Below are 26,453 nucleotides of genomic sequence, written 5' to 3'. Positions count from 1 at the left end.
CCTGCTCCTCTGATGTTATTTGGCCTGCTGTATTCATCCAGCTCTACACCCTGTTATCTCTTGTGGTAATGTCACTGGATTAGTAATCCAGAAACCCAAACTAATGCTCTGGGGACATGAGTTCAACTCCCACCCTGGCAATGGGTGGAATTTAAATCAGTTCATAAATCTAGAATTGAAAGATATCCTCAGTAATGGTCAGAAATCACACGACACCAGGTTATAGTCCAACAGGTTTATTTGAAAACAAAAGCTTTCGGAGCCTCAGTCCTTCTTCAGGTGTCCATGACCATGTCCATGGTGACCATGAAGCTATCATTAATTATTGTAAAAACCCATCTATTGCTAAGTAATAGAAATGAAATCGGCCGTTCGTTTCTGGTCTGGCCTACATGCCAAATCCACAATGATGTGACTGACTCTTAACTGCCACCTCAAATGGCAGAGCAAGCCACTCCAGTTCAAATACATTTAAAGATGGGCAATTGACAGAACTACTAAAGCACCCTTTCTGTTGTCCTAACAAGACTTGGTACAAGTTTCATACTGCGTCAATGCTTTTCAAATCTATTTCTCTGCAAGTGAAGTCCGGTGTTGGGTTTAGTTTTTTTAGAAACAGTCTTGTTAATGCACAGCTAACTTTTATTCATTGGTGTACTTCTTCCCCTACCCCACATGCAACATCCTATTCCTCTGGCCAAAACGTTGTCTCACATTTATCTGTTTCAACTTCATTTCACTCCAATTATTTGTCCAATCTGTAAGTTAATTGATGTTCTTCTGTAATTTGTTGCATTCCTTCTCAGTATTAACTACTGTCCTTAATATAGTTTCTTCCACAAATTTAGAAATTACGTTTTTGATTCTAAAGTCTAAACATTTGTGAACAGTGGTGAATTTATTCTTCTTTCTTCACTATAGGAGTATAGGAGATGGAACGTCAGGTTGAGGTTGTACAGGATGTTGGTGAAGCCTCTTCTGGAGTACTGTGTCCACTGCTGGTCGCTGTTATAGAAAGGATATTATTAAACTGGAGAGGGTTCAGAAAGGGATTTACCAGAATGTTGCCAGGAATGGAGGGCTTGAGTTATAAAATTGGCTGGGGCTTTTTTCACTGGAGTTCAAAACTTTTCGGCACATTTTTAAGGTGAAAGGAGAAAGATTTAAAAGGGACCTAAGGAGGCAACTTTTTTTTTTAAACACGAAGAGTGGTTAGAGTGTGGAATGAACTACCAGAGAAAGTGGTGGATGCAGGTACAGTTACAATATTTAAAAACATTTGGATAAGTTCATGAATAGGTAAGGTTTGGAGGGATATGGGCTAAACACTGGCAGGTAGAACTAGTTTAGTTTGGGAACATGGTCAGCATGGACTAGTTGGACTGAAGAGTTTGTTTCCATGCTACATGACTCTATGGCACATCCACATCCCATTAAAGAATCATAAGAAATTACCTTTGCATCACTAATAAGGGAATGGAACCTCTGTTACAACACAAGAAAAAAGTCCTGTTCAACCAAGTATACTCATGGAAGCATTATTCACCTTGTTTAGGATTGCAATCTGAAAGCCAGCAAACTCCTTCATATTTAGTTCCATGGGCCTGAGGGGCACTTCCCCTGAAATTCCTTGCAGCAGCTGCTTGAAGTCTCTGCGATGAGCCAGAGACAGAACACTAGACTGGTTTTTAACTTTGATTCCCACCTCTTGTGGGCTCTTTTTCCCAACAGATGCAATTATACGATCTGACTCTATTTTGGCCTGAAACACAAAACAGCTTTTTATTACATACATTCTATTACAAACTCAAGTCCACAGTAGAAACTCCGCCCAATTCAGTGGCATCAGATACTCCTGTGAGTGGCTCCCAGACTCTTCCTGCTGGACTGGACTTGCAGCACTGAATTTCTACACATGTAATAATATAACCCAGGAATCAAACAGCATTACTCCTATGCAATCCCAATAGGATACATGTGAAACTATCAAGTTTTTTTTGCACTAAGAAGGAGCCTTAGAAAGGTAAGATCCAAATTATTAAGCTTTGCTTGGTAATGCAAAACTCTTAATGTTCTGAAAACAGTGGCAAATTGCCAAATTTGATATTCTTGTGTGTTCTAGTGAATTCAAGATGAAAAGCTCAGGCAGCATGTTTCTTTATCCAGCAATATTATTAACCTGCCTTAATTCACAATAAGAAATTTCAGACCAATAGCGATGATCAAATCCATTTTACACAATCAGTACGATCAGTCTTCATGCAAAAATACAAAATACTGAACATCACCACAATAGGATTATCTCTGGACTTGAAACACACCAGTTGCTCTCTTGTATCCTCCTTTTAAATGCAACACATTGCAATCTTTTAAAAATACATCACCTACTGTATCCAATTGTAATTGATCTGTATCACATATACATTTATATAGTGCTTCATAGGACCAGGCATTTCTAAATGCCTTATGTAGCAAGTACTTTTTGACGGGTATCATTGTTGTAATGTAGGAAAAGCAGAAGTCAATATGCTTACAGCAAGTATCTACAAATGACAATATGATAATCTTTTACATCATCCCAAGCAAATGTTTGGGCTTGGTTAAACATCCCATCTGTAAGATGGCACATTTAACTGTGAGCACTCCTTTAATGTTGCACTTGAGTGATGGCCTTGATTCTGACCTCAAGATTGAGGAGTGGGACTTGGACTTAGCACCTTGAAATTCAGAGACCAGAATATAATCAACTGAGCCAGAGCTGAATCACTAGGCTCCCCAGTTCAAATCAGCCAGAACAGAAGTACAGAACAGCAAACATAGGAAAAGGCCATTCAACCCAACACATCCAATCCTGATGTTGATCTTCCATGCCATTTTACTTCCACTTTCCTCATCGAACAAGATCAGCATAATTCTCCAATCCTTTTTCCCTCATTCAGTTATCCCAATTCTCCTTAAAGGCACAGAATGGGTTGCCATTTGGCCTGTTGTGTCTGTGCCAGCACTCTGATGGAGAAATTCATCAACTGTCACTCCCATTTCCAGGCACATTCTTCCTTTTTATTTAATAATTCCATTTCATTTTTAATACTTCAGTTGAACCAGTCTCCAAAAACTCTCAAACATTGCATTCTAGAACCTATTTTTCTAGTCTGCCTTTGCTAGTTTCTAAAATCATAGAATCCCTACAGTGTGGAAACAGGCCCTTCGGCCCAACAAGTCCACACTGAACCTCAGAGCACCCTACCCAGACCCATCCCCCTATAACGCACCTAATCTATACCTTCCTGAACACTACGGGCAATTTAGCATGGCCAATCCACCTAGCATGCACATCTTTGGACTGTGGGAGGAAACTGGAGCACCCGGACACAGGGAGAACGTGCAAACTCCACACAGACAGTCACCTGAGGCTGGAATCGAACCTGGGTCCCTGGTGCTGTGAGGCAGCAGTGCTAACCACTGTGCCACCGTGCCGCCCCTATGTTTCCTTTTTTCAGGGCCATCACTAAGCTTTGCAGCTCCGTACGAAATACTTTTAATTTTGCACTCTCTTTAATATTCTTAATTAGCCAAATATGGTACATCCTTCTCAAAGTCATCCTTCTCAATGAAAAATATCCTTCTTGAGTTACAAAATACCTCTTTCAATGTCTGCCACTGCTGCTCTTCTGTTTCACCCTTTAACTTATTTTCCCACTCCACTTTAGTCAACTGGTCCCATACCCTTGTAATGGCCTTTGAGTTTAAGAAACTAGTTTCAGAAAAAAGTTTCTCAATTTCAAACTGAATATGAAATTATTTCATTTAATAATCACTCTTACATCAGGACTTGACAGGACAGACCTTCCCGAAGGCCAGGGAATACAGAACCAGGGGTCACAGCCTAAGGATACAGGCTAGGCCATTTAGGACTAAGATGAGGAGAAATGTCTTCACACAGAGTGGGAAGCCTGTAGAATTCTCTGCCACAGAAAGTGGCTGAGGTCAAAACATCGACTTTTTTCATGGAGGAGTTACATGTAGTTCTTAGGACTAAAGGGATCAAAGGGTAATTGGGGAGAAAGCGGGAACAGGATACTGAATTGGATAATCAGCCATGATCATAGTGAATGGTACAGCAGGCTTGAAGGCTTGAATGGCCATCCATTTTTATTTTCTGCATTTATAATCCTTTACTATTATGTCATTAACCTGATCATTAGTATTACCAGGCAAAAATAGCCCCTTTCCCAGTTGGTTCCAGATTAAGAGAGGAAAATGCTACAGTTCATTACAAATGATTTAATAGCTGAGAACTTGGAAAACAGTGACAGGATCAGATAGAGTCAGCATGGGTTCATGAAAAGGAAATCATGCCAGACAAATCCACTGATCTCACCAGGGCTCTGTATAATTGCAGCAAGGCATTCCTGCTCCAATACTCGAATCGTGTCACTGTGAAGGCCAACAGACAGTTTGCTTTCTTCACCGCCTGCTGCACCTGTATGCTTAGCTTTAGCAACTGGTGCAGGAGGACAGCCAGGTCTCGTTGCTCTTCCCCTTTCCATTGCCATTCAGATAAAAATCTATCTTTCTGTTTTTGCTATCAAAATGGATAACCTCACACTTCTCCTACTTCATCAACTATGCATTTGTCCACTCTCTCAACTTGTCCAAATCAAACTGAAGCCTCTCTGCCTCCTCCTTACAGTTCATCCTCTCACTGAGTTTTGTGTTGTCTTGGACATATTACATTAAGTTTCCTCACCTAAATTATTAACATGCATTGTGAATAGCTAGAATCCAATCAATGATCCCTGCAGTACCCTACTAGTCATTGATTGTCACTCAGAAAATGAGCTGTTTATTTCTACTTCTTGTTTTCTGCTTGCCAACCAATTCTTTATCCACCTGTTCTGTAAATTCTGTAATATGATGACAGCCACTCTAACTGAGGATACTGAGCTTGATTTGTTTATTACCTGTTGGCTGAGTTTCTTGAGGTAAGAAATGACACTGTAACTGAGCCCACAATCGATACTATTGTCGTTGATTAAATTGGGAGCTCCCATCATCCGCAGAGCTTTTTTCAATGGCTGAAAATATAAATAAAATAATCAGAGATCTGCAAGTATCATTTGTGCCACACAAGTGTCAGGCAATAATCTCTAATAAGAAATAATCTAACACTTTTTTGACATTTAACAGCATTTGTTAAATCCCCTCCAATCAACAACATGGGGTTACCATGAACCAAAAATGCTTCTGGACTCACCATACAAATACAGTGGCTACAAGAGCAGGTCAAAGGTGAGGAACGATGCAATGAGCAACTCACCTCCTGACTCCCCGAAGCCTGTCTATCATCTACAAGGTACAAGTCAGTAGTGTGATGGAGTCCCCACTAGCTTGGAGCAGTGCAGCTCCAACAACACTCAAACACCACAGAAACTCACTAAACCTCTTTCAGCAGCACCTTCCAAATGCCTGACTTTAGCCACTGCACTCTAAGACACATACCATCCTACGGTGGAACCATACCATGGTTCCTTCACAGCTGCAAGGTCAAAATCTTGGGATTCCTTTCCTAACAGCATTGTGGGTATCACTACATCCCATGGATTGCAGTGATTCTACAGGCAGCTCAGCGCCACCTTTTCCAGGACAATCAGAGTTGGGCAATAAACGCTGACCTAGCTGGCAGTGGTCAGAGACCATAGAAACATAGAATGAATGAATAAAAGAACATGTGCACATACCAACAGATAATATGGAGGCATGGTCTTCAAGTAATTCTCAAAAGTTTGGCGCCACTTCATATTTGGCTTCAGTTTATGCACTTTGAACAAATCATCTGTAATGACAATAACACAAGCAATGAGAGCTGCTTTGGAACCAACAAATCAAGTTAGACATGTAATAATTGCACCAAATCACAGAGGTCTGCCTTACTTCAATACCACTCTCCACTGTGAGAAATGTCAGACTGTTATGTGGTAAATGGAAAAGCCCTGGGGAAAACTGATACACAGAGAGATCTGGGTGTTCAGGTCCATTGTACCCTGAAGGTGGCAATGCAGGTCAATAGAGTGGTCAAGAAAGCATACGGCATGCTTTCATTCATCGGACGGGGTATGAGTACAAGAGTTGGCAGGTCATGTTACAGTTGTATAGGACTTTGGTTCGACCACATTTGGAATACTGTGTACAGTTCTGGTCGCCACATTACCAAAAGGATGTGGATGCTTTGGAGAGGGTGCAGAGGAGGTTCACCAGGATGTTGCCTGGTATGGAGGGGGCTAGCTATGAAGACAGGTTGAGTAGATTAGGCTTATTTACATTAGAAAGACGGAGGTTGAGGGGGGACCTGATTGAGGTCTACAAAATCACGAGAGGTATAGACAGGGTGGATAGCAAGAATCTTTTTCCCAGAGTGGGGGACTCAATTAGTAGGGGTCACGATTTCAAGGTGAGAGGGGAAAAGTTTAAGGGAGATATGCGTGGAAAGTTCTTTACGCAGAGGGTGGTGGGTGCGTGGAATGCGTTGCCAGCGGAGGTGGTAGAGGCAGGCACGATAGCGTCATTTAAGATGTATCTAGACAGATACATGAATGGGCAGGGAGCAGAGGGATACAGATCCTTGGAAAATAGGCGACAGGTTTAGATAGAGGATCTGGATCGGCGCAGGCTTGGACGGCTGAAGGGCCTGTTCCTGTGCTGTAATTTTCTTTGTTCTTTGTTAATGTCCTAGGGACGTCCTAAATCACTTCCAAGCCACTCACTGTTCTGCTCTGGGGGTACATCACTGCCGCTGACTCAATATTCTGCAATCCCGTACCTAACACCATCATTTACACTTTAGTGGTTCAAGGTAGTGACAAGCTTCACAGGGTAACTAGGCACAGGCAGAAATGGTAGCCGGCATGAGGTCCACATGTTAGGCTTGGGCTGAAAAGTGGCAAGTAACATTTGTGCCACACAAATGCCAAGCAATACCATCTCCAATAAAAGAAAATCTAACCATCACCCTATAACATTCAATGGCATTACTATCCCTGAACTGTCCTCTATCAACATCCTGGGGTTACCACTGACCAGAAACCAAACGGCACAGCAGCTCAGTGGTTAGCACTGCTGCCTCACAATGCTGGGGATCTGGTTTCGACTCCAACCCTCGGGCAATTGTCTGTGTGGAGTTTGCACATTCTCTCCATGTCTGCACGGATTTCCTTCAGGTGCGCTGGTTTTATCCCACAGTCCAAAGATGTGCAGGCTAGGTGAACTGGCCATGCTAAATTACTCAGTGTCCAGGAATGTGCTGGCTAGGTGGATCAGCCATGGGAAAGCAGGGGTTAGAGGGATTTTGTGGTGGGGGGGGTGGAGGGTGGAATGCTCTTCAGAGGGTTGGTGTGGCTCGATGGGCCAAATGGGCACACTATACGGATTCTACAATTCAATAATTCTAGACATAGCCACTGTATTTATGTGACCCAACAGCAGGCCACAAATTAGGAATACAGCAGTGGGTAACTCACCACTTGACTCCTCAAAGCCAGTCTGCCATCTGTAAAGTACAGAAAGTATTATGACAGAATACTCCCCACTTGTTTGGATGACAGGAGATTACACAACAGTCACTCCACCACTAATGCTCAGGAGCAGCAGTGTGTACTATTCACAAGATGCTTAGACAGCACCTTCCAAACCCATGACCACTTCCATCTAGAAGGACAAGGGCAGTAGATTCATGGGAACACCTCTACCTGCAAGTTCCTTTCTGAGCCACTCACCATTCCGACTTGGAAATATATCCCCATTCCTTCAGTGTCACTGGATCAAAATCCTGGAACTCTCTCCCTAATAGTATTATGGGTCTATCTACAGAACATGGACTGCAGAGGTTCAAGAAGGCAGTTCACCAACACCTTCTCTAGGGCAACTAGTTACGGCTCAGGCTGTGCTTCACTCATCTCAGGAAAGAACAAATGCAAATAATACTAATGTACATACCAAATAAACAACATGTTTGTATGTTTAATTCAAAATTTCTGAAGCTTTATTAACTGTCCTTTACATCATGTCAGAAACTTGGCACTTACAATTTAAGTCCATGATAAAGGTGAAAAGATGAACATACCAAGCTGTGGTAGCAGCACAGGGTAGTTGTAAGGCATAACAAAGAGATTCACACAGGTTAATGTTGTGCTCGCCTTAAGGTAACCAAATGGATGACCCAGGTCACTGTATTTTCCACTACTGCTCACAAACACCTAAGGAAAAAGTTTAAAAATACATCATCAGTACAGTACTATGTATTTTTCAAATCATTATTACTTGAAGGGAAAAAAATTACAGGGCTTAGTGGAAAAGAGCAAAGTAATGGGATTAATTGCATAGTTCTTTCAAAAAATCCAGAAAACAAAGAGCTGAAATTAAAACAAACCTAATTAAATTATAAACAAAAACAGAAATTGCTGAAAAGCTCAGCAGGTCTGGCAGCATCTGTGGAGAGAAATCAGTGTTAACGTTTTGGGTTGAGTGACCCTTCCTCAGAACTGATTAAATTATCCCATTTTTTACATTTGCAATATAATTTTTATCAATGAAGTCAATTTTACAATGGATATTAACAGGCAAGGCAAAGAATTGAGACAAACCTTTTGATTCTCATGATTAAAAAAAACAACTTATCGTAGTACATTCAGAATCATGTATCTCAGCTGTATTCAAATAAGTAACAGTTGCGACCTCAAAATCTGTTACTCAAACCAAAAATGTTGTCTATGACCATGGTACAGCTACACCAAACAAGTTTGTTTTAAGAACTATGACTTTTTTGTTAATCTAGTTACTTGAAAACATAATGCGTATCTTAACAATTAGTCTTTCACCTCCACAATGACAATACAGCTCTTAACTGTCTTGATCTAATTTTTTTTAAGGATGTTTTCAAGTTACTGCCATCTAAATGGAAGCGGCTAGAAGCTGCAAATGAGATGTCAAACACCTACATGCACTTGCAGAGCAGAAGATTACAGATCTTTGACCTAGGCTTTTTAAAGCAAGTGTGAAAGATGAAACATCATTTGCTCATCAGTTTATCTCTTGCAGTGCTGTTTATGCAACCTCTAGCTTAGCTGTGTTGCTTTATTAGAGCAGCTTAACTTGGCCTGCTCAAATATATCCTGCAGGGTGCAATCTAATGAAGCAAACCAAGGTCAAGTAAAGGCTTGCTGCTAAGGAACTTTATTGTAGAAAAACAGTAGCTTGTAAATTTCCCAGTTCCTGCCCTGGGAGAGGGAGTCCATCAAGAAAGATTGGCAGGAAATTGCTTGCTGATTTTTTCAAATGCTTTTGCTGCATTGAGATGTGTGTGCAGTATCTTGCTTTTGTGGTATTCAGTAAAACTGTTTTGGAACCTGTCCACACCACAATTCGGCTGCTGGGTGTATCACAATCCATGGGTGTTGTACCCATGTTGATGTGAAATAATGGGTACACGTGTTTCTGCCACTCACAATAAATCAATGGAAATTTGTCATTTTCATTTCATGGTCTTTTGATAGTTCTGAAGCATCCTTGTTCTTCTACAACACTAGACATTTTCGTTCCACCAGGCGGTTAGACCAACTAGCTATTGCTCTGAATTTTCACAGGAAGTCAAATGTTTGATTTGATGCCCTTAAGTGTATACGTACATACTGGATTTCTGGCAACAATGCAATCATTATGACGATTATCAAAGATCCATTCCTATTCATGCTTTTCAAGGACAGGGCTGAGTCCCTGTTCTCACGGTGCAGTTGGTCTTAGGGTAGATTCCTTTGTGTTCCACTCTGGCACTAGTTTTTCGATAATACTGAATTCCCCCACTGTAGCAGAGCATTTGACAAATTAACAATTACTGGCAGTCCTCAGGTTGTGAATAGCTTCTGTTATAGAGTCCGTTCGCAAGTTGGAACATAACGCAGGAGAATACAACCTGAATTTGCAGGCTGTCTCTTCCTGTTTACATCCTATCTTCACATGTGATATTTCTTCGATGAAAGGAAGTTCTCAAATAATTATCAGATTTTTTAGAATCAGCAATATTCCCAGACTCAAAAATGTGTTCGTTTTTAAATGTGGATCTCACCAATCCACATTGTGTTCCTCCAAGGTGGTGGTGCCAGCAAGGCAGGCAGCATTTGGACTCCTGGGCCCGTCTGCTCCAGAGGACTGCTTTCTCCCTTCTTTCCTTACATTTTTTGTCCATGTCTTTCTTCGTCTTCTTCCGGTCAGCAGTGGAAAAGGCAACATCACAGAGGAAAACGGCCAGAGCAAGACTCTTGACAAGGCAGCGCCTGGCCTGGCAGCACAGCCAGGAACTCCTGCTTGAGGTAGGCCCGGAGCGGGGGTCTCCTGGCTATCAGCGTGGTAGCAACCACTCCTGGTTGTGGTAGGCCCGGAGCTGGGGTCTTCCTGAATGTCAGCAAGGCAGAGCCTGGGCTTCTGGTTATGGGTCAAGCGTGGGTCCAGCACAGGACCCAGCATCAATGGCCCATCGGCAAAGTGGGCCCAGCAATGAAGAAATAGCACCTTAACAGCTGTGACTCTGACACTGGTGGGTCTGGCACAGGGGGTGGAGGGGTGATGGCGTAGGTGTCATTTGTCAACCACCTCAGCGCTGATGGTGGAGGCGGCAGAACAAAGACAGACTTTAAAGTTTTAGCAAAGATTTGTAGCTCGGGTTGTGGGTGAAGTTGTTGATTGCTCGCTGAGCTGGCTTCCTTTCAGCTTTATCTTTTTAATTTTTTAAATATTCAAACAGTGCCAGATTGCAGCAACTGTTGAAGATTTTCATGGTCTTTTACTGCATTACTTATTGTATAGCACAAGTGACAATAAATCATTCAGTCATTCGTAAAGCAGCCGGTCCTAAGCACAGGAGATGTTTATATGTTGGATCTTTAAAGTTACACCCCTGTAAGGACCTGCGCTTTAAGTCGGGTTTCCTGATTTACAGACATCTATGTACATTTTGCTTGAAAGCAGGTTTGTTAGTGCAGAGCCATTGAATTGCTCTTGACTCCTCACTGAGTCCACTACACAAAATCGGTGTAGTTCATCTATTTTCACAGCAATACAAGTTAACTGCAGCACTTCCAACATGGTCTCCCATGGTTGCTGTTTTTCACGACTATCCTGAATGACCCAGTGAAATTCTAGCAATAAGGCTGTCCCACTCTTTCTGGGTAGATTCTGTCACCAAATTCTTGGAACTCCCTGCTATCAATACATGTTCTGGATTTCTGGCTTGCTCAAAACAGAGAATGGACATAATTTTTAAAAATCCACTGACAGGATGAGGGTGTCGCAAGCCAGGCCAGCATTTATTGTCTTCTCTAAAGGGCAGTTAATGCTATTGAGTCTGGAGTGTATGTAGCTCAGACCAGGTAAGGATGATAGTTCCTTCCCTAATGGGCATTAGTGCGTTTTTCTAGTAATTGACAATGGATTCATGGCCATCACTAGGCTCTTAATTCCAGACTTTTATTGAATTTAAATTCCAACTTTAATGGTCTGCAGAACCTGGGTCTCCAGAAGATTACCTGGGTCTCTGGATTAACGGTCAAACGATAATATCACTAAGCCGTTACCTCCGCACTATGAGCTAGCAGGAAGAAATTTGCTCTATGGATGAAAAGTAGCCCTTGATGCTGTCAGTGCCTACAGATCAAAGCATCAATCAATAGTCCAGAATTTCCAGTGACTTTCATCAAATACTGATGAATCAACAGCTTAATTCTAGAAAAGAAAGGACAAGGGATTTCTGCCAGTTTTTATACCACTCCCATTTCCTGGACAATCTGCTCCTGCTCATAACAGCTCCAACCACATTTACCCTGCAGCAATAGCAATTCTGCCCAGTTTTCATGGGTTCTCATTGCTTATTACAACAGCAAAGGCTCAAACGTACAGCCAACCAAACTTTCTAGAACTACTGCTCAGTATATTGATTGGGCTTCTAAAATGACTGAACTACTAATTCATTACAAAGTATGTTTGTGCGATTGCAGCTGAGATCAAAGAGAAAGTTGCCAGGTTTCCCAAGCAGAGATCTGTGACTTACGTTATCTGCTATCAGCAAGTAATGGAGAATGTTATTGGAAAACCTAAGCAAATAAGTTATTATGCAAAAATCATTAACAATTTCAATTTGTATTGTTCTTTAGATTTGCAAAGAGTTCTAAAATGTGGATAGTTCCAATTGTATGAAGTGTTTCATATTTCAGTTATAGCTCTTCTAAATCACAATTTCTACCATGCACTTCAGAAGATGTACTGATACTATTTTCAAGAGACCAAGAATATCCCTCAATAAATCAAGCCAGGTGAAACCTTTGCAATCACATAGAACAAGGAAACAGATCAAAATCTGATGTATGTGTCCGAGAGGGAGAGATTACGTAAGTAAAAATTAAAGCTTGAATTAAACCCCAAATCAAATGCCCAAAAACTAAAAATCAGTTTGCTAAATAACCGTTGATAGAATTGGCTTTGTGCAGAAGAGTTCCTTATGGTGCAGACACACAGCAGCTGCACTGCTCCTCATTTGCATTATCCTTGCTGCCGTCATACCAACTCATTGTGTTCAACACTAATACCAAAGTTCCAGCTATTATGTTAAACAAAGAAATTATGACTACCCTGAATAAAAACAAAGTGTCCGAGAAAACTCAGTAGGCCCAGCACCTTCTGTGGACAGAGAAACAGGCCAAAGAGACACAACGGACTTGAAACATGAACTCAGTTTCTGTCTCCACAGATGCTGTCAGACTTTTTGTTTCAGTTTTTGAGCATCTGCAGTATTTTTCTTTTATTTATAATTTAAAGTTGCCCACTTCTGCCAGCTGGCATCAAATTTACTTTGGTTGAGCGAGATAGTGCAGACCTGATTTGCAAATCTCATTCTAAGGCTGGTAAAACTGTTCTCTGTTTAGTCAAATTAGCGGATTATAGCAGTAAGAGTTGCAAAACCTGAGAGTTAATTGAGGCAGTTGTGAAAGAATGAAGGAACCTGCAACTAAATAGCAACTTTCACATTTCTGAATGTAGCAAGTTTTTTTTAAATTCACTCAGCTGGACGTGGGCATCACTGGCCAACCAGCATTAATTACCCATCCCTAGTTGCCCTTGGGAATTCAGTGGTGAGCTGTCTTCTTAAACCACAGCAGTCTACATACTATAGATGAACCACAATGCCCTTAGGGAGGGAATTCTAGAGCTTTGATGCAAAATGGTGAAGGAACAGCAATATATTTCCAAGTTAGGATGGTAAGTGGCTTAGAGGACAATATGCAATGGGTGGTCTTCCCACGTATCTGCGGCCCCTGTCCTTCTAAATGGAAGTGGTTGGGGTTTGGAATGTGCTGTCTAAGGATCTTTAGTGAATTTCTGCAGTGCATTTTGTAGATAGTAGCAGCTGTGCGTACTGAGCATCGGCGCTGGAAGGAGTTGATGCTTGCGGAAGGAGTTGATACTTGCGGAAGGAGTTGATGCTTGCGGAAGGTGTTGATGCTTGTGGACGGAGTTGATGCTTGTGGACGGAGTTGATGCTTGCGGAAGGAGTTGATACTTGCGGAAGGAGTTGATGCTTGCGGAAGGAGTTGATGCTTGTGGACGGAGTTGATGCTTGTGGATGTGGTGCTTTGCGCTGAATGGTGTCAAGCTTCTTGAGTGTTATTGGAGTTACACCCATCCAGGCAACTGGGAGTATTCCATCTACCTCCTGAAGGGAAGGCAATGGCCTTGTGATATTATCACTGGACTGTTAACCCAGAGACCCAGATAATGTTCTGGGGAACCAGAGTTCGAATCCTGCTACAGCAAATGGTGTAATTTGAATTCAATAAAGTATGTGGAACTAAGAACCTAATGATGGCCATGAACACATTGTCGAAAAAAACCCATCTGGTTCCTTTAGGGAAGGAAACTGCCATTCTTACCTGGTCTGTCCTACATGTAACTCCAGACCCACAGTGATGTGATTGACTCTGAACTGCCCTCTGGGCAATTAGGGATGAGCAATAAATGTTGCCTGGTTAGTGACGCCCTCATCCCATGAATGAATAAAGAAAAAAAACTTGTACTTGTCGATGCTGGACAGGCTTTGGAGAGTCAGGTGGTGAGTTACTCGCTGCAGCATTCCCAGCCTCTAACCTGCTCTTGTAGCCACTGTGTGTTTGTGGTGAGTCTAGTTGAATTGTTGGTCAATGGTAACAAGGATATTGGTAGTGGGGGATTCAGTGATGGTAACACTATTGAAGGTCAAGGGGCAGTGGTTAGACTGGCTCCTACTGGTGATGGTCACTGACTGACAAGTGTTTACACAACTAACTTCAAGTGCAGTCACTGTTTTTATGCCAAGATTATTAAAAAATAAGCACAGCAAGACTCCACGCACAATGACCAAATAAGCTTTTAGCAGTGTCAGTCAACACAGGAACATAGGTGCAAGAGTAGGCTATTTGGCCCCTCCAGCCTGCACCACCATTTAATACGATCACGACTGATCGTGCAATCTCAGTATCCCATTCCCACCCTCCCCCCATACCCCTCCATCCCTTTAGCTGCAAGGGCCACATCCAGCTCCCTCTTGAATATATCTAATGAACTGGCCCCAACAGCTTCCTGTGGGAGAGAATCCACAGGTTCGCAGCTCTCTGAGTGAAGAAATTCTTCCCCATCTGAGTCCTGAATGGCTTACCCCTTAGTCTTAGACTGTGATACCTTGTTCTGTTCTTCACCAACATTGGGAATATTTTTCCCACATCTAGCCTGTCTAGTCCCATCAGGGTTTTATATGTTTCTAGGAGATTCCGACTCATTCTTCTAAATTCCAGTGAATACAAGCCCAGTCAATCCAGTCTCACCTCCTTTGTAAGTCCTGCCATCCCAGAAATCAGTCTGGTGAAGCTTTGCTGGACTCCCTCAATAGCAAGAATGTCCTTCCTCAGACCAAAACTGCACACAATACTCAAGGGTGTGGCATCATTAAGGCCCTGTATAACTGCAGCAAGACATCCTTACTCCGATATTCAAATCCTCTCGCTATGAAGGCCAGCATGCCATTAGCTTTCCTAACTGCCTGCTGCACCTCCATGCCAACCTTCAGTGACTGTTCCACCATGACACACAGGTCACGTTGCACCTCACCTTTTCCTAAACTGCCACCATTCAGATAATAATCTGCCTTCCTGTTTTTGTGACCATAGTGGATAACCTCACATTTATCCACGTTATATTGCATTTGCCCATTCAGCCAGACTGTCCAAGTCACTCTGCAGCCTCTTAGTATCCTCCTCACAGCCTGCATTGCCACCCAGCTTAGTGTCATCTGCAAATTTGGAAATATTACATTCAATTCCTTCATCCAAAGCGTTAATGTATATTGTGAACAGCTGAGATCCCAGTACTGAACCCTGCGGTACCCCACCTGTCACCGCCCGCCTCTCTGAAAAGGACCCGTTTATTCCAACACTCTGCTTCCTGTCTGCCAACCAGTTCTCTATCCATGTCAACACATTACCTCCGATACCATGCGCTTTGATTTTCCTTACTAATTTCTCGTGTAGGATGTTATCAAAAGCCTTTTCAACGTCCAGATACACAATTTCTACGGATTGACCGTTGTCTACTTTTGTGGTCACATTCTCAAAAGATTCCGGAAGATTTGTCAAGCATGATTTCCCTTTAGTAAATCCATACTGACTAGGACTGATTCTGTTACTGCTTTCCAAATGCTCAGTTATTACATCATTAACAATTGACTCAAGCATTTTCCCCACCACTGATGTCAGGCTAATCGGCCAATAATTCCCCATTTTCTCTCTCCCTCCTTTTTTAAAGAGTGGAGTTACATTAGCTACCCTCCAGTCCATTGAAACTTTCCATAGTCTATAGAATGCTGGAAAATGATCATCAATGCACCTGCTATTTCTAGGGCCACTTCCTTAAGTACTCTGGGATGCAGAGCATCAAGACCTGGGGACTTATCAGGTTTTAATCCCATCAGTTTCTCCAACACCATTTCCTGACTAATAAGGATTCCCTTCAGTTCCTTCTTCAGGCTTGACCCTCTGTCCTTTAGCATTTCCTGAAGATTATTTGTGTTCTCCTTAGGGAAGGCAGATCCAAAGTATTTGCTCAACCGGTCTGCCATCACTCTGTTGTCTATTATTAATTCACCAGATTCTAACTGCACCATCGTTTTCTCTTCACATATCTATAGAAGCTTTTGCAGTCAGATTTTATGTTTTCCGCAAGCTTACTTTCATATTCTATTTTCCTTTTCTGAATTAAACCCTTTGTCCTCCTCTGCTGAATTTTAAATTTCGCCCAGTCCTTGGGTTTGCTGCTTTTTCTGGCCAATTTATATGCCTCCTCTTTGACTTTAACACTTTTCCTGATTTCCCTTGTTAGCCATGGTTGAGCCACCTTCCCTATTTTACTCTTATGCTAGACAGGGATGTACAATTGTTGAAGTTCATCCATGTGTTCTTTAAATGTCTGACATTGCCTATCCATCATCAAGCCCTTAAGTGTCCTTGGTCAGTTTATCCTAGCTAATGCATGCCTCATACCATCATAGTTAGCTTTCTTTTAAGTTCAGGACCCCAGTTTCAGATTTAATTGGGTCACTCTCCATCTTAATGAAGAATTCTACCATATTATGGTCACTTTTCTGCGAAGGATCCTGCACCACAATGTTGCTAAGTAATCCACTCTCTTGACACAATACCCAGTCTAGGATAGCTTACTCTCTAGTTGGTTCCCTAATATATTGGTCAAGGAAACTATCCCTTATACATTCTGGGAAATCCTCCTCCATTGCATTGCTACCAGTTTAGTTAGTCCAATCAATACGTAGATTGAAGTAAGGGGAAGAACTCCTTGATCTTCTTCAAACAATAATATACCATCTTTTATATCCACCTGAGGAGGTAGCATGTAAAAGTTTAACAGTCCCTCCAAAAAATGGTACCACTGACAGTGCTGCACTCTCCTAGTACTGCAGGAAATTTCAGTTTTGATTATCTTAAGGGAGTCTTGAATGCATATCCTTCTGGCTTAGGAGAAAATATTCCAGCTGATATTGAAAAAATGTCCCTCTGTGTGGACTCTACTGGTATGGTCAAATACATGTATCACACCACCTGACCAGTTAACAGACAGTATTCTATTATTCACTCCTTCGAAACAATACAGAAAGAATAAAAATAAAAATCAGACTGTCCCAAAGGAAACCCTGTAAGTATAAATACAGAATACATGTTCATTAGGGCAACTAGTGCACTTACCTGCCAGCAGGTGTGAGGCGATTTGCGCTCTAGAATGTACTGAGTCAAAGGTGAAGGTTCAAGCTCGTATTTATCAAACGGTAATTTGTCAATGACCATTGGTTCGCAATCAGTGCAGGAGAACCGTACTACAGGGTGAGCTGTACGTGGAGGCTGTGGATCAAACACATGAGAACTAAAATTAATTACGTTCTTAATGCTGCTTTTGTTCACCACGAAAGGAGCATTGATACTACAATTTGTGGCATCTCTAGCCTTGTGAAACACGTGTAAGGAACAAGACTAGTTCACTCAGCCCTTTGAGCCTACTTCTCAATTCAACAAGATCACGGCTAATCTCATTTTAATCTCAACACTAAATTCCTGCATATCCCCAGATAATCTTTCATTTCCTTGGTAATCAAGAATGTATCTACCTTAAAAATATTTAAAGATCTACATCCACTGCCTTTTGAGGAAGGGAATCATCCCTCAAGAGAACAAGGGTCATCAGGCCACCGCAGCTTGGAAACATGTTAAATCAAATACACAAAGGTCACTGTGGCATTGTCAGAATGAAGGAGGTATCCAGAAGCTCTTTTTGGAGGCCAGGGTTCGACTCTGAAACTGAATTGAAAGGTGAATCGTTGGCAAGAGTTCATAGACTATAAAGCAGAATGGAATTCTGTGCTGACAACAATGCCAATCTGCAGTAATCCCATCTGCCTGAAAATGTTCCGCCTCACTCTGCTCCCTGATGTTCATGCAGCTGTCTAAATGCCTCTTAAATGTAGCCATTCCATCTGCTTCTACCAACACCCTAGTAATGTGATCTAGGCCCCTCCCTCTGTGTGAAAAAAAACTTGCCTCGCACAAATCCTTTGACCCAAACCCCCACCCCCATCTTTAACCTATGCACCCTAGTACTTGACATTTCAATCCTGGGAAAAAGACTCTGACCATCAAGGCTATGCCTCTCATAATTGTATATACTTTTATCAGTTTGCTCCTCGGCCTCCGATGCTCTAGTGAAAACAATTCAAGTTTATCCAAAACCTCCTAGTAGAAAATACACCCCAATCCATGCAACATCCTGGTAAACATCTTTTGCACCCTCTATTGTGTGGTGACCAGAACTGCACGCAATACTTCAAATATGGTCTAACTTAATTTTTATACAGTTGCAAAATGACTTGTCAACTTTCATACTCAATGTCCTGACCATTTTATTCATTTGTGGGATGTGGGCGTCGTTGGCTGGCCAGCATGTAATTACCCATCCCTAGTTGCCCTTGAGAAGGTGATGGTGAGCTGCCTTCTTAAATCGCTACAGTCTGCCTGCTGTGAGTTGATCCACAATGCCTTTAGGGAGGGAATTCCAGGATTTTGACCCAATGACAGTGAAGAAATGGCAATATATATACAAGTCAGGATGGTGATTGGCTTGGAGGGGAACTTGAAGGTGGCGGTGTTCCCAAATATCTGATGCCCTTATCTTTGTAGATGGAAGTGTTCATGGTTTGGAAGGTGCTGTCTGAGGATCTTTGGTGAATTTCTACAGTGCATCTTGAAGAGAGTACACACTGTTGCTCCTGAGTATCGGTGGTGGAGGGAGTGGACGCTTGTGGATGTAGTGCCAATCAATTGGGGCTGCTTTGTCCTGGATGGTGTCAAGCTTCCTGAGTGTTGTTGGGGCTGCACTCATCCAGGCAAGTGGGCAGTATTCCATCACACTCCTGAGTTGTGCCTTGTAGATGGTGGACAGGCTTTGGGAAGTCAGGTGGTGAGTTACTCCCACAGTATTCCTAGCTTCTGACCTGTTCCTGTATTCTTTGACAATCTTCCTCACTATCCACAACTCCGTCAATGTTCATGTCATCTGCAAAGTTACTAAGCAGACCATCTACACTTTCATCCAAATCATTTTTTTAAAATATATTAAAAAAACAAGAGATCCCAGCACTGGTCACTGTGCAACACCACTGGTTAGAGACCTCCATCTCAAAAGCACCCCTCCATAATTACCCTCTGTCTTCTATGACCACGCCAATTTCGTATCCAATTTTCCAACTCATCATGGATCCCATGTGACTTAATCTTCTAGACCAGTCTACTACGAGACTCCTTGGCAACAGCTTCACTACAAGTCCATGTAGACAACATCCACTACTCTATCATTCATTGCGAGAGGTTTCAAGAACAGGAGCAGGGATGTGTTGTTGCAGTTATACAGGGCCTTGGTGAGGCCAAACCAGAATATTGTGTGCTGTTTTGGTCTCCTTTTCTGAGGAAGGATGCTCGAGAGGGAGTGCAGCCAAAGTTTAGCAGGCTGATTCCAGCGATGGCGGGTCTGACGTATGAGGAGAGATTAACTAGTTTGGGGTTGTTTTCACTGGAGTTCAGACAAATGAGGGGGAATGGGTGTCCTTGTGTACCATTCGCTGAAGGTAAGCATGCAGGTGCAGCAGGTGGTAAAGAAGGCAAATGGTATGTTGGCCTTTATTGCGAGAGGTTTCGAGCACAGGAGCAGGGATGTCTAGTTGCAGTTATACAGGACCTTGGTGAGGCCACACCTAGAATAATTGTGTGCTGTTTTGGTCTCCTTTTCTGAGGAAGGATGCTCTTGCTCTCAAAGGAGTACAGCAAAGGTTTATCAGGCTAAATTCCGGTGATGGTGGGACTAATGTAATGACAAGAGATTGACTGACTAGGTTGGGATCGTTTTCACTAGAGTTCAGATTAATTTGGGGGCGGGGGGGTGAGAATCTCATACAGACTTATAAAATTCTAACAGAACTGAACAGGGTAGATGCAGGGAGGATGTTCCCAATGGTGGGTGCATCCAAAACCAGGGGTCACAGTCTCAGGATTCGGTGTAGGCCATTTAGGACGGAGATAAGGAGACATTTCTTCACCCAACGAGTGGTGACCCTGTGGAATTCATTACAACAGAAAGTAGCTGATGCCAAAACATTGAATGCATTCAAGAGGTGGCTAGATATAGCACTTGGGGGCAAATGGGATCAAAGGTTATGGGGAGAAAGCAGGATTAGGCTGTTGAGTTGGACGATCAGCCATGATCGTGATGAATGGTTGAGCAGGCTCAAAGGGCCTCCTGCTGCTCCTGTCTTCTACGTTTCTATGTTTAAAAGAAAAACTCAATGAAAGTTGAGACTCAAGGTCTCCCATGCATAAAGTACAGTAACTGGAGCACCTGAGGGAGACATTACGTTTGTGGAGAATATCAGGACATTGCATGAATCTCCAAATATTCAGTTGTCTCAGAAAAAGATAACGACAGTTGGTATCCCTGGTACGCCTAAAACACCAGCTGCCAACAGATGCATGAGGGAGGCCAACAGTTACATAGGATACCGATGTCCTCTAGAATATCTTACATAATAACTGTTGTATATGTGAGTGTAAATATTGTGAATGTTTTCATTGCAGCAACCTCCATGTTAAAGGGGGAGGAATGTTATGTTTCAGATCAACAATGCCCCACATCTGAAATAACAATAGCAGAAGTGACCTTGTGTAATAGACATTAAAACCAGATGCCCTGTCATCACAAGGTTGATGACATTTAACGCCATTTTCATGTAAGATCATCAAAATCTGGCAGGGACAACTGCACTGAGTCAATCTGCTCATTCTTCACAACTTCATGGCGTCACAAAGTCCATCGTAGCCAAGATCCCCTGAAAGAATAGCCACTGCATTAAGGTGAAACACAGCAGTAAACCTGGGCACAGCAAATTTCTCAAACAGCAAAGTTATGCATGATCTAGGATATTGGCTTCATGGTACTATACAGAGAACATAAGAACTAGGAGCAGGAGTAGGCCATTCAGCCCCTTGAGCCTGCTTCACCACTTAATACAATCATGGGTGATCTCACCTCAGCCTCAACTTCAATTTCCTGCCCATTCTCCATTACCCTTCAACCCATTACTAATTAAAAATCTGTCCATCACGTCCTGAAATTTACTCAATGTCCCAACATCCATTGCACTATGGGGTAGTGAATGCCACAGATTCACGACCCTTTGAGAGAAATAATTTCTCATTTTGGTTTTAAATTCATTACCCCTTATCTTGAAACTATGACCTCCCATTCTAGATTGACCTTAATGAGGAAACATCCTCTCTACATTTAAATTGTCAATTCTCTTTAGCACAGTACGTACCTCAATTAGATCTCCTCTCATTTGTCGAAACTCTAAAGCATAGGCCTAAAATGCTCAATCTCTCTTCATAAGACAAATCCTTCATTTCTGGAATCAATCTAATGAACCTCTTCTGAACTGCTTCCAATGCAACTACATCTCTTATGTAAAGTAACCAAAATTGTGTTCAATAATCCAAGTGTGGCCTCACTAAAGCCTTATACAGTTGCAGCAACAATTCCCTACATCCATCCTCTATTCCTTTAGCAATAAATGCCAACATTCCATTTGTCTTCCTCATTTCTTGCTGTTCCTGCATCCTAGTTTTCTTTGATTTATGCACAAGAATACCCAGATCCCTGTGCACTGAGGCAATCTGGAGTTTCTCTACATTTTTGTAAGTTGCCTTTCTATCCCTCTGACCGAAATGAATAGCTTTACACTTATCAAGCTCCATTTGCCAAATGTTGGCCCATTGACCAAACATATTATTATCTGTTTGTAAATTTCTTATTTCCTCATTTCAACTCACTTCCACCTGACTCTCTGCATAATCTCCACTTTCTGGTGGTGGCAGAAGACTGTCTGTGTGATTGGAAGCTGGTGGCCAGTGATGTACCACAGGGATCCGTGCTGGATCTCTTATACTTGCAAACAACGTAAATGTGAATGAGGAGAATGATAAACAAGTTTGTGGATAGTAGAAAGATTGGCAGGGTGGTTAATAGTGCGGAAGGTGGTTAAAGATGATGTGGACAAGAGGGCAGATCAGTGGCAAATGGAATTTAACCCTGAAAAATGTGAGCTGATGCACTTCGGAACAGGTAACGAGACAATGAATGGCAGGACACGAGGAAGCTCAGAGGAACAGAGGAATCATGGGTACTTGTCCACAGATCCCTAAAAGGGGCAGGATAGGTTAATTAGGGTTATTGAGAAGGCGTACAGCATACTTCCTTTTATCGATTGAGGCACAGATTGTAGGGCAAGGAGGTTAAGTTGGAACAGTACAAAACTTTGTTTTGGTTATATGAAAGGTTCAGCCAGATGGGTGACTGCCAGGAAGGGCAGGCAGGCAGCACAGAGGTACCCTGTCGTTATTTCCCTCTCAACCACGTGAAAGACCATAAGACATAGGAGCAGAAATTAGGCCATTTGGCCCATCGAGTCTGCTCTGCCATTCGATCATGGCTGATAAGTTCCTCAACCCCATTCTCTCATAAGACCACGTACTTTGGATACTGTTGGATAGGGTGAGAATGGCCTCTTGGGGAAAACCAACAGTAGCAGCCAGGTCAGTGGCACTACAAATAGCTTCTTTATACAGCAGGGAGGGTCGAAGGCGAGCTGCAGACGGACTCTAGAATCAGGGATACAGATAGGCATTTCTGTGGCCACAAGCGAGACTTCAGGATGATGTGTTGCCTCCCTGGTGGCAGGGTCAAGAATGCCCTCTGCCTGCTTGGAGACATTCTAAAAAGGTATGGGGTTCAGCAGAAACCCACAGGGCAGGAAAGAGTTAAAAGAAACTTAATTGTATCAGGGTTAAAGTTTCTACCAGTTACTCACAGGTCATTTTCAAGTATCTGCCCCCAAAGGACAAACAAACCTCTCAAGGGAAAACAGATACTAGTTGTTAAAGAATTACAATAAGAACACCCTGTGAAAAAAACCTATATTGATTATATTGAGTATCTGATAACTGTAGTACTTCGTATCTGGTAAATCTGGAATAAAAAGAAGCCACATCTATTGTCTGTAAAAGAGAGAGAGAGAAAAGAGAAAGAGTGTTTCAGCTCGAGCTTAAGCCCAGAACCATGTAACAGCAAGCTCCGCAAACGAAGACAACTGAAGACCGTTTACCATCTCTCTGTCTCTCACTCCAGTTCACAGTACAAGAAGAACCTCAACAAAGGGGAGGGAGGGCAGTCAGAGGTCACGGTTCATATTGACACTAATGACAGAGGCAGTAAGAAAGACGAGGTTCTGGGGGTTAGGTAGAAAGTTGAAAATCAAAACCTCTAGGGTTGTAATCTTGGGATTATATTCTTGTACCATATGCTAGGGATGCCAGAAATACAAGATAATATGGTTAAATGCACAGTTAAAGTGCTAACCACTGAACCACTATGCTGCCCAGATGTGCAGGTAATGTGGATTGGCCATGGTAAATGCAGGGTAATAGAGATAGGGTCGGGGGCTAGGTCAGGGCAGGATGCTCTTTGGAGGGTTGGTGCAGACTCATACAGCATGAAAGCAGACCCTTCAGTCCAATCAATCCATACCTAACATAATCCCAAACTAAACTAGTTTGACCTGCCTGCACTTGGCCCATATCCCTCCAAACATTTCTTATCTACATTCTTATCTAAATGCCTTTAAAACATTGTAACTGTAACAGCATCTACCACTTCCTCTGAAGGTTCGTTCCATACACAAACCACTCTCTGTGGGAAATTAAAGCCCCTTGTACCTTTTTTAAATATTCTTCCGTTTACATTAAAAAATATGCCCCCGAGTCTTGAAAGCCCCCACCCTAGGGAAAAGACACCTGCCATTCACCTTATCTATATTCCTCATGATTTTATAACAGTCTGTGAACACCCTCAACCTCCTGTGCTCCAGTGAAAAAAGTCCCAGCCTATCCTGCCTCTCCTTATAATTCAAACCCTCCATGCCTGGCAACATCCTGATAAATCTCTTCTGAGCTCCCTTAATGGGCTGAACGGCATCTTTTCACACTCGGGATTCTACGATAACTTTAGTTTAAATATGCTTCCTGTTAATATAGTATTTATATTACTGACAGATCAAACTCTTTAAATTAAGTCAAATTGACAAAGTCAAATTGCAAAAAAGAGTTTATGTAAAGTTGAACAACCTGTCTTGCTCACTAATACTCACCAGTGTAGGGGAGTTTTGATCAGGCCAGAAAGATTCAGGGATTGGCCAGTGTCCAACAGGTACTCCTGTCTTGGGGTTGGGTCGTACATAAATCAGCTTGTGACAGCTATGCCAAGCTTGAGGGGTAAATAAAGAGGTTGCTCGAGGTGGGTCAACAACACCATCTGTAAAAAGAACAGAGCCAAGAGTAGAAGCTTCCTGCTAAATCAAAATCAATGAGAAAATCTTCCACATTGCACGTTAGAGTGTTAGATGGCCATACTGAGGCAGAAGAAAGGTTATCAATAACACAGAATGAGGCCATTCAGCCCATTGAATTAATGGCAGCCACCTGCACAGCAATCCAGTCAGTCCCAGCACTCTGGCACAATGCCCAGAGCCCTGCAGGTTTCCCTCTCTCAAGTGCCTGTTCAATTTGCTTTTGAAATAACGGACGCATGTTTCAGCTTCCACCACCTGTGTGGACAGCAAGTTCCAGGTCATTATTGATCTTTGTGTAGAATATCACATTTCCCTGCATCTCTTGCCAAAATCTTCCATTCAAGGACAGATGATCAGCTAATGAGAACAATTTTGTTTTCTTGACTACTTTACCTAAATGTCTTATACTCTTGCTCACACCAATCAAATCTTGTCTCAATCTCCTTTGCTCCAAGACAGTAAACATAGCCTTTCCAACTTAAATGCATCGCTAAAATTCTCCATCTCTGCAACCATTCTGATTAAACTCCTGTAGACCTTCACAAGGTTCTTCACATCCTTCCCAAAGTGTGGTGACCAGAACTGGATGTAATACTTCAGTTATGGCCAAATCAAAGCTTGATAAATGCTCATCCCAACCTCCCTGCTCTTGTTCTCAATGCCTCTATTTATGAAGACCAAATCCAATAAGCTTTACTGACTCTGTCAGTCAAACCACCTTAAAAGAATGTGCATATGCTCCCCTGGACCCTGTCCCTGCACACTCTCTAAAACTGAGTTATTAAATATCTCTTAAGCTTCTCCCAATTCCTTCTGTAAAAATCTATCGGCTCACATTTCTCTGTATCAAATGCCACCTGCCATTTGTCTGCCCATTCTGCGAACCTATGTCATATTTTAGGCAATTTATATTATGCTCAATGTCAGCCTCTGCTCATCTTCCAAGTTCGATACTTTTGGCAAATGTTGAAATTTTTACCCTGTATTTCAATATCAAAACCCTTTATATATTTAAAAAAGTGTTCCTACCACTAGTATTTGAGGAACATCTGTGTCTATCACCCTCCAAGCATGAAAATTACTTACAACTTCAGCACTTCAACCAAGTTTTATCCAATTCTCCAATTCCATGAGCATCAATTTTGTTTCATCATGTCATACAGCATGGAAACAGACCTTTCAAATGAACAAATGAAAAAGTACAGCATAGGAACAGGCCCTTCAGCCCTCTAAGCCTCTGCTGACCATCATGTCCTAATTAATCTAAAAACAAACCTGCCATTTTTCGATCTGTATCCCTTTATTCCCTCCCTATTCATGTATCCATCTAGGTGCCTCTTAAATGTCTTCAATGTGCCTGCTTCCACCACCTCTTCTGGAAATGCATTCCAGGCTGCTAACACTCTTTGCGTGAAAACATCCGTCACACATCTCTCTTAAACTTTCCCCCTCTGATCTTGAACTTGTGCCCCCTTGGAATTGAAACTTCAACCCTGGGAAAAAGCCTCTGACTATCCACCCTATCTATGCCTCTCATAATTTTGTAGACCTCTATCAGGTCTCCTCTCAGCTGCCGACTTTCCAGAGAAAACAATCCTTGTCTTTTTAACCTTTCCTCATAGTCAATGCCCTGGAGGCCAGGCAACATCCTGGTGAATCTGCTCTGCACTCTCTCCAAAGCTTCCACATCCTTCTGGTAATATGGCGACCAAAACTGCACACAATACTCCAAATGTGGCACAACAAGAGTTTTATATAACTGCAGAGATAGTAGGAACTGCAGATGCTGGAGAATCCGAGACAACAAGGTGCAGGGCTGGATGAACACAGCAGGCCAAGCAGCATCATAGGAGCAGAGAGGCTGACGTTTCGGGCC

General features: G+C 42.3%; 1 protein-coding gene across 4 annotated transcripts in view; it reads right to left on the bottom strand.

The window, feature by feature from the left end:
* LOC109923511 (integrator complex subunit 6-like) overlaps positions 1-26,453 on the bottom strand; it is a 94,291-nt gene that overhangs the window by 25,286 nt on the left and 42,552 nt on the right. For all 4 annotated transcript variants that reach the window (XM_048605171.1, XM_048605172.1, XM_048605173.1 and 1 more), the window contains 6 exons: positions 24,377-24,540; positions 17,325-17,477; positions 8,120-8,252; positions 5,742-5,836; positions 4,965-5,078; positions 1,547-1,762 (listed from right to left, as the gene is read on the bottom strand). In XM_048605171.1, coding sequence (XP_048461128.1) covers positions 1,547-1,762; positions 4,965-5,078; positions 5,742-5,836; positions 8,120-8,252; positions 17,325-17,477; positions 24,377-24,540 — 875 coding nt within the window. The remainder of the gene's footprint in view (positions 1-1,546; positions 1,763-4,964; positions 5,079-5,741; positions 5,837-8,119; positions 8,253-17,324; positions 17,478-24,376; positions 24,541-26,453) is intronic.

Source organism: Rhincodon typus, chromosome 14 (assembly GCF_021869965.1).
Source record: "Rhincodon typus isolate 14 chromosome 14, sRhiTyp1.1, whole genome shotgun sequence".
Taxonomy (NCBI): domain Eukaryota; kingdom Metazoa; phylum Chordata; class Chondrichthyes; order Orectolobiformes; family Rhincodontidae; genus Rhincodon; species Rhincodon typus.
This window is presented reverse-complemented; position numbering and strand designations above follow the sequence as displayed.